Raw genomic sequence first — 13,759 nt, forward strand, 5'->3', positions numbered from 1 at the left:
TCAGAGTCTAGAATTGAATAACTTTTATTGATGTACTTTCCAATTGTTAATAGACAATATTTTTTGTGTTAGTGGACAATTCACGCGATGGTAACTAAAAGTTGTTGTACAAATGGACGTCAACGCTGTACAACACTATGCAAGTGCTTGTGCGACGTATCCAGTGAAAAGAATTCGGAAAATGAGTCGGACAGTTTGTATGCAATGGCCGAGATGCTAGATATTCTGGTGGAGGAAGTTCTTACTGTTGCTCGTGGTCATTCTATGCATTGCGGGAAACAGGTAATTTGAAAAAATATATATAATATTTCTATTAATTAATAGCTTACTTCTGATACACGACAACTGTTTGTTTTTTCGTTTATATATATATGTACGAGCCAAGGCTGTACATTTTGCTCACTCAGGCTTTCTTAGTTTATAAGCGTGATGATCCCTATGTACGTGCCAAGGTTCGTACATTCTTGCTCATTTACAAGCTTGACAAATTCCTATGTTTGTACGTGCCATGGCTGTACATATCGATCACTTATAAGCGTGACGATTTCCAAAATCGTTGGAGTTACGTCCCGAGAGTATAGCCCGACGCAGGCACTCTCTTCTACATTCGTTCATAGCGAACTAAATCATGGGAGTTACACCCCGAGAGCATAGCCAGACGTAGGCACTCTCTTTGACTGTTAAATTGTATTCATTCGGTATATAGCAATTAGCACGTCATTATTTCGCTCATATTCTATTGTAACACGCGAGTGGTAAATATAGAGTAAATCAATAAATCTCTATTATTTGAAGCATCCCGTTGACCCAGGAACCGTACATTTTGGTATTTTATATTGAAATGATTGCTCTTCTTGCGTAGTAGAATAATTTAAATTTAAATTAAATAGTGCATCGTGCAGGATCGTGTTATGTTTTTGAGAACAAATCATGCATCTTTTATGCGAGAAGCAAACTTCCACTTCATGTTTAAATAAACAATTTGTGCAAAGCTGCAATCTTAAAATTGTATCAACCCTGTCATTAAAATGTTTTGCTAAAAATGATTGACAATTAAACAGGCCATGGTTAGATAAGTTGCATAATTGACAATATTGTATTTTATTTTCATTTCCTCGTTTATTGAAATGCGTCGACAGCGATTTTTTGCTGATGCTACATTTTGATGAAGGTCGCTGTTGTTTTGCAATTAAGTCTTGTCCGGTTTGATTATTAGCCATTTCCAAGGCATAAAGCATTATATTGGCATATAATGAATTTTTTGAATTATGTGAATCCCTAAGTACCGGTGATTCCATATGAATTTCTAGAAAATTCTTCTGTAGGCTTTTAGAATGCAATTTGAGATTTATCTCTCTTCTATGGTGCCTATATATAGCTTCCTGCTCGTAAAATTTATTCTGATACTCCGTGTTGGAGCCTCCAAGATCAGCATCTATTTCGATATGGGTTTTAAAGATTAACCCCCATCGGAATTTTAATATTTCTAGGGCTTCTTCAAGATCATATTTATCCAATGACGAGTATCCATTAGATAGTTCTAACATACTATCAAAGGACCTAAATAAAGCTGCTTGTTTACGAAGCAACTCTTCGGTTTTTTTTGAATACCTGAAGGATTTCAGGCTGTCAGTGAAAGAAGCTTGGAACAAATTCTCCATTATGGTATATATTATTAACTAGTTTATATATAATATACTTAGTAAATTCTTAAACGAATGTTTTATAAAATACGTAGTAACAATGCGTTACCATTCGCTTCTGCCTGATAAAATGCTCAGAATAAATGAGATAATTCTCAGAATTATAGTGCTCAAAACAAATGGAAAGGACTTACCTACTGCAATGGCTGCTTTCCTCTTCTTGTTATGTTGCGTGTAGATTACTACCCGACGTCTTCCGCCACACCGTGTTGACGGATACGGGATTGTTTATTATCTTTTAAAAGGACCTCCTAGACCCTTTGCTTGCTTCTCTGCTACGCTTCTCTGTAAATGCTTGTACCTCCAGGATACATTCTGTGCTTTAAACAATTGGAGAGGACTTACTGTACCGAGCGCTGTCGCTTGCCTCTCTATGTTGAAGATTGACGTCCGTCGCCTTGTTCTAGGTTGAAAGGACGCCGATATATTTTGACCCGTCTGGATTCTTGAAAAAATTTGGGAGAGGGCTTACTGCAGTTTACCTCTCTCCGTTGAAGATTGTCGCCTTGTACTAGGTTGAAAGGACGCCGATATATTTGGACTAGTCTGGATCCTTGAAAACGTTGCTCTCCTCTTTTCTATTGATGCGGATGATGGTATTTGATTTGCTTGATGACCCAACGAACCAGCAGTGGGATGTTTTTCCACGGCGCCGATCTTCAGGAAAACGGAGTAAAACGCGAACGCGATCAACTGAACGCGAAAGACCCGCTATTCCCGGATAGCTCGAAGGACCAAAATGTACGGTTCCTGGGTCAACGGGATGCTTCAAATAATAGAGATTTATTGATTTACTCTATATTTACCACTCGCGTGTTACAATAGAATATGAGCGAAATAATGACGTGCTAATTGCTATATACCGAATGAATACAATTTAACAGTCAAAGAGAGTGCCTACGTCTGGCTATGCTCTCGGGGTGTAACTCCCATGATTTAGTTCGCTATGAACGAATGTAGAAGAGAGTGCCTGCGTCGGGCTATACTCTCGGGACGTAACTCCAACGATTTTGGAAATCGTCACGCTTATAAGTGATCGATATGTACAGCCATGGCACGTACAAACATAGGAATTTGTCAAGCTTGTAAATGAGCAAGAATGTACGAACCTTGGCACGTACATAGGGATCATCACGCTTATAAACTAAGAAAGCCTGAGTGAGCAAAATGTACAGCCTTGGCTCGTACAATATATATTTTATTAGTATAGTTAATTACTTAAAAATGTCATGTGGAACATGGCCGTGAAACCGTTTAAACAACGCAATTTCCTATAGCGCGTTATGAGGAGGAATTCTGTATTTATTTTGTTGCTTTAGTTTTTTTTTGCATACAAGTGGGTCCTATTCAGATTCAAGCGCAACTGAACACACCAGGGATGGGGAGGGTAATTCTCAAAAGGATTTTTTTTCGCGTTAACATTTATCATTGCTATATAGCGATATCCAGCAAAAAACATAAAATACAGTTCTTCCTCTTTGTAATGTTAGTTTAGACTAGCTATTCGTTAGATGACCTATCTGGTGTACGAAGTTTTGAAGTTCCTAAAATCCTTTGATAATAGGGGTTCAACTGGAAGATTTTTAAATATGTATAAGTTTTGCAGATTTTAATTAAAAAATGGAGTTGTGGCGTCATTTGTTTTTATATTATAAACTGTTATAGGGCGATTGTGAGCCGATAGCAGGAATTAGCGCACTAGTATGTGTAGCGTTGCGTAGCGGAAACAGCGGGGCGGTGGTAGCCGGTGCGAGGCTAGTGGGAGCACTATCAAGCTGCGGAGTCCGTCATCCTGCCGCTGTACCTGCTGCGTTATCCGCTGCCCTAGCCTCTCCACTAGCGCCATCTACAATTGAATTGAAGGTATGATTCAAAATTGGTGATGTAATTTACAGAACGGGGCAACCGTGTAGAAGGTTCATCGAATGTTATGTGATACCCGCTGCCCATGGAAAAAAATGGTAAGGAAACCGTTCTGATCATCTACTTGCCTATTTGTAACGATAAAACATATAAAGAAATCTGAGGGCCTGATCTAAAAGTTGGTAGTGTCATTGGTATTTTTGATGTGAAACTTCTTTAACTGCGTTGGAAAAAATTTGCCGTCACATTTTTCGGTTACGCGTCACATTTTTCCGTTACGATATTTTTCTTGTCCCTACCACGGTTGATTCGTAGAGATTCGAAGCCATTAATAACAAAAATATATAATAACAATAACAATGATGGTAATAATATGTTTTCCAGACATTGCGGGTGTAGTCGTCACATTTTTCCGTTACAACATCGTTTTCTTGTCCCTACCACGGTTGATTCGGAGAGATTCGAAGCCATTAGTAACAAAAATCTATAATAACAATAACAATGATGGTAATAATATGTTTTCCAGACATTGCGGGTGTAGTCGTCACATTTTTCCGTTACAACATCGTTTTCTTGTCCCTACCACGGTTGATTCGGAGAGATTCGAAGCCATTAGTAACAAAAATCTATAATAACAATAACAATGATAGTAATAATCATTTCCAGACATTGCGGGTGTAGTCGTCACATTTTTCCGTTACGACATCGTTTTCTTGTCCCTACCACGGTTGATTCGGAGAGATTCGAAGCCATTAATAACAAAATCTATAATAACAATAACAATGATAGTAATAATCATTTCCAGACATTGCGGGTGTAGTCGTCACATTTTTCCGTTACGACATCGTTTTCTTGTCCCTACCACGGTTGATTCGGAGAGATTCGAAGCCATTAATAACAAAATCTATAATAACAATAACAATGATAGTAATAATCATTTCCAGACATTGCGGGTGTAGTCGTCACATTTTTCCGTTACGACATCTTTTTCTTGTCCCTACCACGGTTGATTAGGAGAGATTCGAAGCCATTAATAACAAAAATATATAATAACAATAACAATGATGGTAATAATATGTTTTCCAGACATTGCGGGTGTAGTCGTCACATTTTTCCGTTACGACATCTTTTTCTTGTCCCTACCACGGTTGATTAGGAGAGATTCGAAGCCATTAATAACAAAAATCTATAATAACAATAACAATGATAGTAATAATCATTTCCAGACATTGCGGGTGTAGTCGTCACATTTTTCCGTTACGACATCGTTTTCTTGTCCCTACCACGGTTGATTCGGAGAGATTCGAAGCCATTAATAACAAAAATCTATAATAACAATAACAATGATAGTAATAATCATTTCCAGACATTGCGGGTGTAGTCGTCACATTTTTCCGTTACGACATCGTTTTCTTGTCCCTACCACGGTTGATTCGGAGAGATTCGAAGCCATTAATAACAAAATCTATAATAACAATAACAATGATAGTAATAATCATTTCCAGACATTGCGGGTGTAGTCGTCACATTTTTCCGTTACGACATCTTTTTCTTGTCCCTACCACGGTTGATTCGAAGAGATTCGAAGCTATTCATAACAAAAATATATAATAACAATAATGGTAATAATATGTTTTCCAGACATTGCGGGTGTAGTCGTCACATTTTTCCGTTACGACATCTTTTTCTTGTCCCTACCACGGTTGATTCGAAGAGATTCGAAGCCATTAATAACAAAAATATATAATAACAATAACAATTATAGTAATAATATGTTTTCCAGACATTGCGAGTGGAGTCGTTGCGTGACGCAGAAACGCAATGGCAATGCTGTGAAGTTGTCTGCAGTTCTGGTATTGCACCACCACAGTTTCTGGCTAACTTCACACTGGCTGCTGCCGAGGTACGTAAACTGCTTTGCGAATATGTAAATACTAAACAAATACTTTTAGAATCTTGATTGAATTTTTTCCTCAATAATTTCTCACAAATTTTCTGTGTGTGCCTGGTAGATGTTGGCGTGTGCTAATTTTGATAATTGTCAATGTGGACTTATGGTTTTTAATTATCAAAAATATTATGAGATTTGGTGACATAAAACGTGTACGTCAAGTTTACTTGACTAATACGGACTGTATTAGGCAATTAAGGTTTATAGTAATTTATTAAAAATATTCAAAGATCTTCCTACTAGAGTTATTAAAAATCGACATAATGTACTACTTTTAGAAAAAGAAGTATTATTGAACTGAAATTTCTTTATCGGCGTTGGAAAAAATTTACCGTCACATTTTTCAGTTACGTACTTCCACCACTATGTGGAACCAGCTGCCTCCTGAGATATTTCCGAATCAATTCGACTAAGGGTTCTTCAAACTCCAGGGAAAAGAGCGTACCAATTCAATATAAAAGGCCGACAACGCACTCGCTAGCACTCTGGTATTGAGAGTGTCCATGGGCGGGGATCGTATCATATCACTTAATATCAGGTGAGCCTTGTGCCCGTTTGACCCCGGTTGTTTAAAAAAAATATAAAAAATCCTGAGAATGTCCATTCTTAATCAACCTATTTTGAAATATAAACATATTTTTTTTTAAATAAAAGAAATATAAAAATTAAAAAATTGAAATTTCCACTTGTAATTTGCAGATTGTGTTGAGTAGTGGACGTACTGAAACGACGCTCTTGTGTGCGTGTGTTCGTACACTGGCCGCGTTAGTACGCACACACCGGGACAGTATCGATAAAACATTGCTTAATGAAGTAAGTTGTAGTTTGTTTTCCGTGCGTTTATTTAAGAATACACTCTCTACCCTCCTAAAATATATTTAATTATCACACCGAACAATTATTTGTTCTTTAAGACAGTGCGTTTTAGTCAATTGTAAATTATTTTCCAAGTAACTGTATCGTATAAACAATTACGCGCGGACATATTTATGAGTTTGGTTTAAAGTTTGAAGTGAAAAATTCTTTAGCATCGCTGCGATTTGAAGGTCGATGAAACGACAAAGCGACAGACACATAAATTCATAAGATTTAACGTGGAAGAAAATTAGGCATTATACAGTGTATCAACTTTAAATTGGTGTACTAAGGAGTTCTCACTCCAAAAAGTTTTTATAATTTATAATTATATGTTAATTTGAAACTTTTTTTCACTACCTAAATGTTGTATTAGAATTTTCTATAAATTATTTTTAAGTTTAATATCAATCTAAAAACTAAAATAATATTAGTTTCCTGATATTTTAAAGGTTTATAAACACTTAGATGTGTAAACAAAATTATAAAAGGTTTATGTAATTCAATTATAAAGTTTGTACGAGCCAAGGCTGTACATTTTGCTCACTCAGGCTTTCTTAGTTTATAAGCGTGATGATCCCTATGTACGTGCCAAGGTTCGTACATTCTTGCTCATTTACAAGCTTGACTAATTCCTATGTTTGTACGTGCCATGGCTGTACATATCGATCACTTATAAGCGTGACGATTTCCCAAATCGTCGGAGTTACGTCCCGAGAGTATAGCCCGATGCAGGCACTCTCTTCTACATTCGTTCATATCGAACTAAATCATGGGAGTTACACCCCGAGAGCATAGCCAGACGTAGGCACTCTATTTGACTGTTAAATTGTATTCATTCGGTATATAGCAATTAGCACGTCATTATTTCGCTCATATTCTATTGTAACACGCGAGTGGTAAATATAGAGTAAATCAATAAATCTCTATTATTTGAAGCATCCCGTTGACCCAGGAACCGTACAAAGTTAGATAAAATTTATCAATTTTATTTAATTATAAATTATAAAAACCTTTTGAAGTGAAAACTTCTTACTACACTTATTTAAAATTTTCTCAAACAGACCCTCCATCATGCACTATGACTTTGAGCGTAGTTCGTAATTATTCGAATTTTCAACCTTACTAAAAAAACTGAACACAGCCTAACATATTTTACAGTATGGTGTATAAAACGTACTTTATTTCGTTCGTTCGTTAAATTCACTTTTAATACACTGTATTGAAACACAAAATCCTTCCAACTATCAACAATAGCGACGTTATCCGGCTCGAAGGACCATATGTTAAGGAATTATAGTCGAGAATTAATCGTGAATTAATTGAGGGTCTCGAATTGATGAATTGCAATAATAAGACACTTTTTAGTTAACTGACAAAGACTAGTGGACTGTGTACATATTTGGACACAATGTATAATGCTTCGTATCGCATTTTCTCGCACGTTAAATGTTATGAATTTATGTGTCTGTCTCATTTTACTGCCACTTTTTCGTTTTATCGACTTTCAAAATTTTATTATTTTAGTTAAAACGTCTCATTTATATAGTATTAATTTAAATTATAAAAAAAAACGTTTTTTAATTATAGTTTTTTTTTGTAATTTTTGAAGATTTCACTTCTACCACGTGTGAATTGCACACATGTTCTTTTTATTTATTTTTTTCAACCAAATATACAAAAACGTAAGAACTTTTACTTGTATTTTTCAATAAATTTTTCCTTAAAAACATTTCAGGTGAGTAAACGTATAGACGAGCTACCCGCACGTAGCTCCGCCCACTCCCGAATTGAACGCGAATTGCGTCGAGAAATTCTCTTATTCCTTGGGCAGTGTCCGCTCGAAACATCTGATAATCTTGGTCGTCACGCTACACCAGTTATTTTATATGACATAGACCTGGAAAAGCATAACATTGCAAGTGCATTGGAAGCGGCTACTCATACTCCATCATTGGAAGTGGAAAACGCGCAAAAGATGGCGGATTACCTTTCGAAGATATTGCGCTTCAAAAGACCATGTGATCCGCCTATTTCTATTTTAACATGGCTGGCTAGGTCTGGAGCGGATTTGCTACCATTTGCGGCCATGTTTCCGCAACGAGCTTTGCCTGAGCTTTTTCAGGTGAGTTTATATTGTTGAAGTGAAACTTCTTTATCGGCGTTGGGAAAAAATTACCGTCACATTTTTCGGTTACGCGTCACATTTTCCCGTTACGCGCCATCTTTTTCTTGTCGCTACCACGGTTGATTCGAAGAGATTCGAAGCCATTAATAACATAAATATATAATAACGATAGCTATGATAGTAGTAATTGTATAACAATTAATGAAATTCTGTAATAATCTTAGTCGTAATAGGGTAAAATGAAATAGTTGTATTATTTGTATTCATGTCTATGATAATAAAAGCCTTTTGTTAAACTTTATCTGATTTCATTTTATTTAACCAATATCTGCATAGTTACATATAGTAGATCATTTTTCGAAAAATAATGTCATAAAAAAGTTTAACTTCTTACGTGTGTACATATTTTACATAGTGGTCATATTTATAAAGAAAATTTTAGGGATTTAGGTTTTTAAACTATATTTTAACGATAGTATTAATTGTTTACAAGAGATGGTTTTAATAAGAGTACGAAATGTATTTGTGTGCTTTCAAAAATAAAAAAGTAACGTAAAAAAGGAGGTAGGACAAAAAATTTTTTTTATTGCATGTTCTTAATTAACTTTTTAAAATTTTTTCTGCGTATATAAAAATTTTAAACTATTAACGAGCTGGTGCTCACCATGTAGTGTTGAATGGGAAAGCCTCCTGGGATTTGATTTCTTAAATGTTGTTGTGTACAATACTGTGACGTCATTATAGTTCGACATACATATTCGCGAATAATTAACATGACGCGTAGATAACAAGCAATATATAAGTTCGTATAAGCAATGCAGCAGAGCAGTGTTGGTCTAGTGGCTTCAGCGTGCGACTCTCATCTCTGAGGTCGTAGGTCCAAGCATTTAAATGTTGGCTCGAACGGTGAAGGAAAACAGCGTGGTCAAGCACAGGACGATTTCCTATTAGATTGACATATGATCATGAAACAGATACAAAATCTAAGGCACAGACCTAAAAAGGTTGTAGTGCCACTGATTTTTTAATTTAATTTAATTTATTATGCGTATAACTGTACATGTATATTTGCATTATTTATTTTAAATTCCGTAGAGCGTAGAACGCGAGCGTAGTGCGGTGACACGTAAAGCGCTGGCAGCGCTTGCGACCGCTGTACTCAAAACTCTACCACCTGAGGAACAAGAAATGCAGCTGCGTTTTTTACTTACTACGGACCAAGGCTAGTTTTTTTTTATATGGCTTTATATCGTAAACGTTTTTGTTATATAAGAAAGAAAGAGAAAGAAAAACTTTGTACTGTGTCCTAAGTATACTCTGGCCAATTAGGGTAGGGTAGGGTCCTTCAAGAAAAGAGCGTACAAATTCTTAAAAGGCCGGCGACGCACTCGCTAACCCTCGCATTGAGAGTGTCCATGGGCGGCGGTATCACTTAACATCAGGTGAGCCTCCTGCCCGTTTGCCCCCTATTTTATAAAAAAAAGTACCGATAATTTCATTTATTGATTCAAATAGTTTAATTCGTTTTAAATATTGTATTTTTGTATGTATGTCAAATTGTATCATGTGTTTGTCCTAGTTTTGTGGTCCAAATAAAAAAGGAAGGTTATAATGGCACCTTAAAATTGTAAATACCGTTAGGTTGTAATCTATCTCGCGAGATTGTGAACTGTCGTACTATACGTACGAACGTATTGCTTACAATTTAACAACGCGTGCGCTGATTGGTTGAACGGTCGACCAATCAGGGACCAGACCGAGCCAGTTGACAATTTGACAATTCTAAGATTGTAATTTGACGGTTTCTCTTCGATACATTACAATCAACCGAATAATAATACGTTAAATTGTAAGCAGTACGTAGAGGTTTACAATCTTTCGACAGTTCACAATCTCGCTAGATAGATTACATACTAACGGTATATACAATTCTATGGTGACATATATAACAAAAAAGATGTACAGCAAAAAAAAAAAGAGAGCACAGACTTTGGGATTCCTTATTTCGGCAGCTAGTCTTCTAATTTTCTTTCTTCTTCTTCAGTCTTTTAGTTTTCGTTGTGTATGATGTGGTATGGTCGGTGTTTGTTTTCAAAAAGTCCACATATTTTGCCATTAAATTCAGTCTAACTTTTCGTTGTTTATATGTATATAAACTCTCATGTTTAATTCCGTAGAATTCTGACAGCTGGCATTTTTTGACATGTCAGAGATTACAAACCTTTTTCAATTTTAATACGAGTCTGAACATCTAAGGCTATACATACATTTTATTTGTTAGTGACTGTATCCATTTTATTTAGTACGGTTCTCCTCATTAAAACTAGTTTTACGGCGAGTAATAATTACCTCCCTTTTCATCACAAACAGTAAAAAACTCTACGTGACAGTTAACATTTTGTTTTCCAAAAAATTTTATTAAACCTGGTATTAATAGGCAGTGATGATATTAAAATATTTGTTATTTTTGTATTAGGTCACTTGAGTACGTAAATATTTAGATTTACCTTTTTAAATTACGTAGCATATTTATTTTTTATTGCCGTCAAATGGGTGAAATTCTCCCTTCTTCGGTGGATATTTTTTTTAGTAGCAACACTTATCAAATGTCAGAATTCTGAATGAAAAATCAGAGTATATGATATCTGAAGAATGGCTTAATTTGGAAGTTATCCTTAGCGCTACTTCGAGCTTGAATTTTACCACTTTTAGGGCCACTTTAATTCGTACGGTACACTTAATGCGAAACTATTTACTTATTGATGTATAAGCGAAATTAGACAATCAAAAGAAGAAGAAGAAGAAGATTTATCACTAAATAAATTCAAAGCCCTCGTTAAACGTAAAATTTTCAATAATTTTTTTTTATAAATTTGACGAATGTCCAAATGATCCAAATCCTTGGGATTGATTTGCTCCAGCTCAAACAATTTGTATGACTCAATACTTGGCGATGTATTGTATTGTATTGTATGTGTGGACTCTGTTTCCGCACTTAGACGCTCAATAGGTCCATTGTGCGTAAAGTCCTGGCTAACTAAGCCAGCCTAACTCCTTCCAGAAGCACAGAAGCCTCCTGGGCACTTCGCAGGCTTCACGGAGCGACCTCACTGTTCCGAGGATTTCTACACGTTGTTTAGTCACAGCCTCGCATTCCAGGACTACGTGGGTGACTGATTCCTCTGCGCTGAAACAGCCTCTGCACAGGGGGCTGTATGTAGCGCCTGGGACATAAAGATGTTTATTAAGGAGACAATGGCCCGTAATTGTCCCTATCATTGTTTTTAGATTTATTCTATTCAAGTTGTTTGGTAAGTTGTCGGTTGACTGCTGGCAGAGCCTTTTTGGACTGTCTGCCGCCCGCACCTTGTGACCAACGTTGATGTTGGAGTTCTGTGGATCTTTGGCACTTGGCGATGTGTTAGTGACGTAGAATTTCTTGCCAGCTCTTCTTGCCCGCTTTACGCCCTTGACTTGCGAAGTGGTAGTAAATGTAAATTTACAATTAATTTAACTTCTTTTCTAACGTTAATAAGTGGACTTTTTAACCTATATGAATGAAGTTATTTTGAGTTTGACGTCTTGGGTCTTGTTGTTGAATAGGTCGAACTAATCTTTCATGTACCTATGTTTTGCGATGTTGGTTTAACCTAACTTTTAGAGGAGTTTTATCAGTTTGATATAATATTTGATGTTATTTAGGATTCGAGACACGTGTGCATAATCAGTATATACTGATATATTTCTATAGGTTTGTTCACAAATTTGAAGGCAGGTCTAAGGAAAGGGTCTAAAATAACTTTTTTTTAGATTCAACACTAGAGGGAAGCTTAGAAATTCTGTTAGCAGCTTCACGAGCGGTTCGCGATGATAGCGTATCTCTACGTGCAGAAATACTAAAAGCACTCGCAGTCAAGGGTGGCTTACACCTGGCATCACTGTCACCTGTATCGTGTCTCCCGCCTGCGGATGTTATTAGTTCCCTACTCTCCGGTCCATTACCGCCTGGATTCGACCCATTCAACGACCGCCTCGTTCTTGAACGCGTCGCTTCGGATTATTCCGATCTGGTAGTGGAGGCAATTGATGATAATTGCAACTTTAATAGGTTGCTTAACGTCCTTAATGAGATTAGAGGATCCCCTGGGCTGAGTAGGCGGGTTTGTCTGACCCGGGATGGGTTAGTGCCAAGCAAGTTGTTCGCGCTAGAATGTTCTGCGCCGGACGTTGCATTTCAGTTCATCGCTTGGAATGCCGAAGTTTTGATGGAAATTAATTCAGAGGTTGGTAAAATGTAGCATAATTTTGTAAATTTCTGGCCCAATTATAAAACTAAAAAAATTCTTGGGCATGAGCCACTCTCATCACTTACCATACTTATGTAAACTTCTGGCCTAATTATAAATTAAACATAAACATTATTGGGCATGAGCCACCCTCATCATTTACCATAATTATGTAAACTTCTGGCCCAATTATAAATTAAACATAAACATTCTTGGGCATGAGCCACCCTCATCACTTACCATAATTATGTAAACTTCTGGCCTAATTATAAATTAAACATAAACATTATTGGGCATGAGCCACCCTCATCATTTACCATAATTATGTAAACTTCTGGCCTAATTATAAATTAAACATAAACATTCTTGGGCATGAGCCACCCTCATCACTTACCATAATTATGTAAACTTCTGGCCCAATTATAAATTAAACATAAACATTCTTGGGCATGAGCCACCCTCATCACTTACCATAATTATGTAAACTTCTGGCCTAATTATAAATTAAACATAAACATTCTTGGGCATGAGCCACCCTCATCACTTACCATAATTATGTAAACTTCTGGCCCAATTATAAATTAAACATAAACATTCTTGGGCATGAGCCACCCTCATCACTTACCATAATTATGTAAACTTCTGGCCTAATTATAAATTAAACATAAACATTCTTGGGCATGAGCCACCCTCATCACTTACCATAATTATGTAAACTTCTGGCCCTATTATAAATTAAGAAAATCATTCTTGGGCATGAGCCACCCTCATCACTTACCATAATTATGTAAACTTCTGGCCCAATTATAAATAAAAAAAAACATTCTTGGGCATGAGCCACCCTCATCGCTTAAGTATTTTACGACATACTACCAAATATGACATGAAATATCATATATATGTAGAAAACGAGAATTATATATATATGTACTAGCTGACCCGGCAAACATCGTTTTGCCATGTATATTATTTC

General features: G+C 36.3%; 1 protein-coding gene and 1 long non-coding RNA gene across 5 annotated transcripts in view; both read left to right on the forward strand.

Annotated features, from left to right (window-relative positions):
• LOC123715256 overlaps positions 1 to 13,759 on the forward strand; it is a 75,240-nt gene that overhangs the window by 5,662 nt on the left and 55,819 nt on the right. For all 4 annotated transcript variants that reach the window (XR_006754411.1, XM_045670203.1, XM_045670202.1 and 1 more), the window contains 7 exons: positions 73 to 282; positions 3,369 to 3,566; positions 5,350 to 5,469; positions 6,217 to 6,330; positions 8,111 to 8,497; positions 9,596 to 9,722; positions 12,311 to 12,783. Coding sequence is in view for 3 of the 4 variants with exons in the window: in XM_045670203.1 (XP_045526159.1) it covers positions 73 to 282; positions 3,369 to 3,566; positions 5,350 to 5,469; positions 6,217 to 6,330; positions 8,111 to 8,497; positions 9,596 to 9,722; positions 12,311 to 12,783 (1,629 nt within the window). In the remaining variant the exon portion in view is untranslated. The remainder of the gene's footprint in view (positions 1 to 72; positions 283 to 3,368; positions 3,567 to 5,349; positions 5,470 to 6,216; positions 6,331 to 8,110; positions 8,498 to 9,595; positions 9,723 to 12,310; positions 12,784 to 13,759) is intronic.
• On the forward strand, positions 1,764 to 2,428 carry LOC123715258. The gene is made up of 2 exons (XR_006754412.1): positions 1,764 to 2,110; positions 2,219 to 2,428. It is a non-coding gene; the product is annotated as an uncharacterized LOC123715258 (long non-coding RNA).

The sequence above is a fragment of the Pieris brassicae genome, chromosome 10 (assembly GCF_905147105.1).
Source record: "Pieris brassicae chromosome 10, ilPieBrab1.1, whole genome shotgun sequence".
Lineage (NCBI taxonomy): Eukaryota > Metazoa > Arthropoda > Insecta > Lepidoptera > Pieridae > Pieris > Pieris brassicae.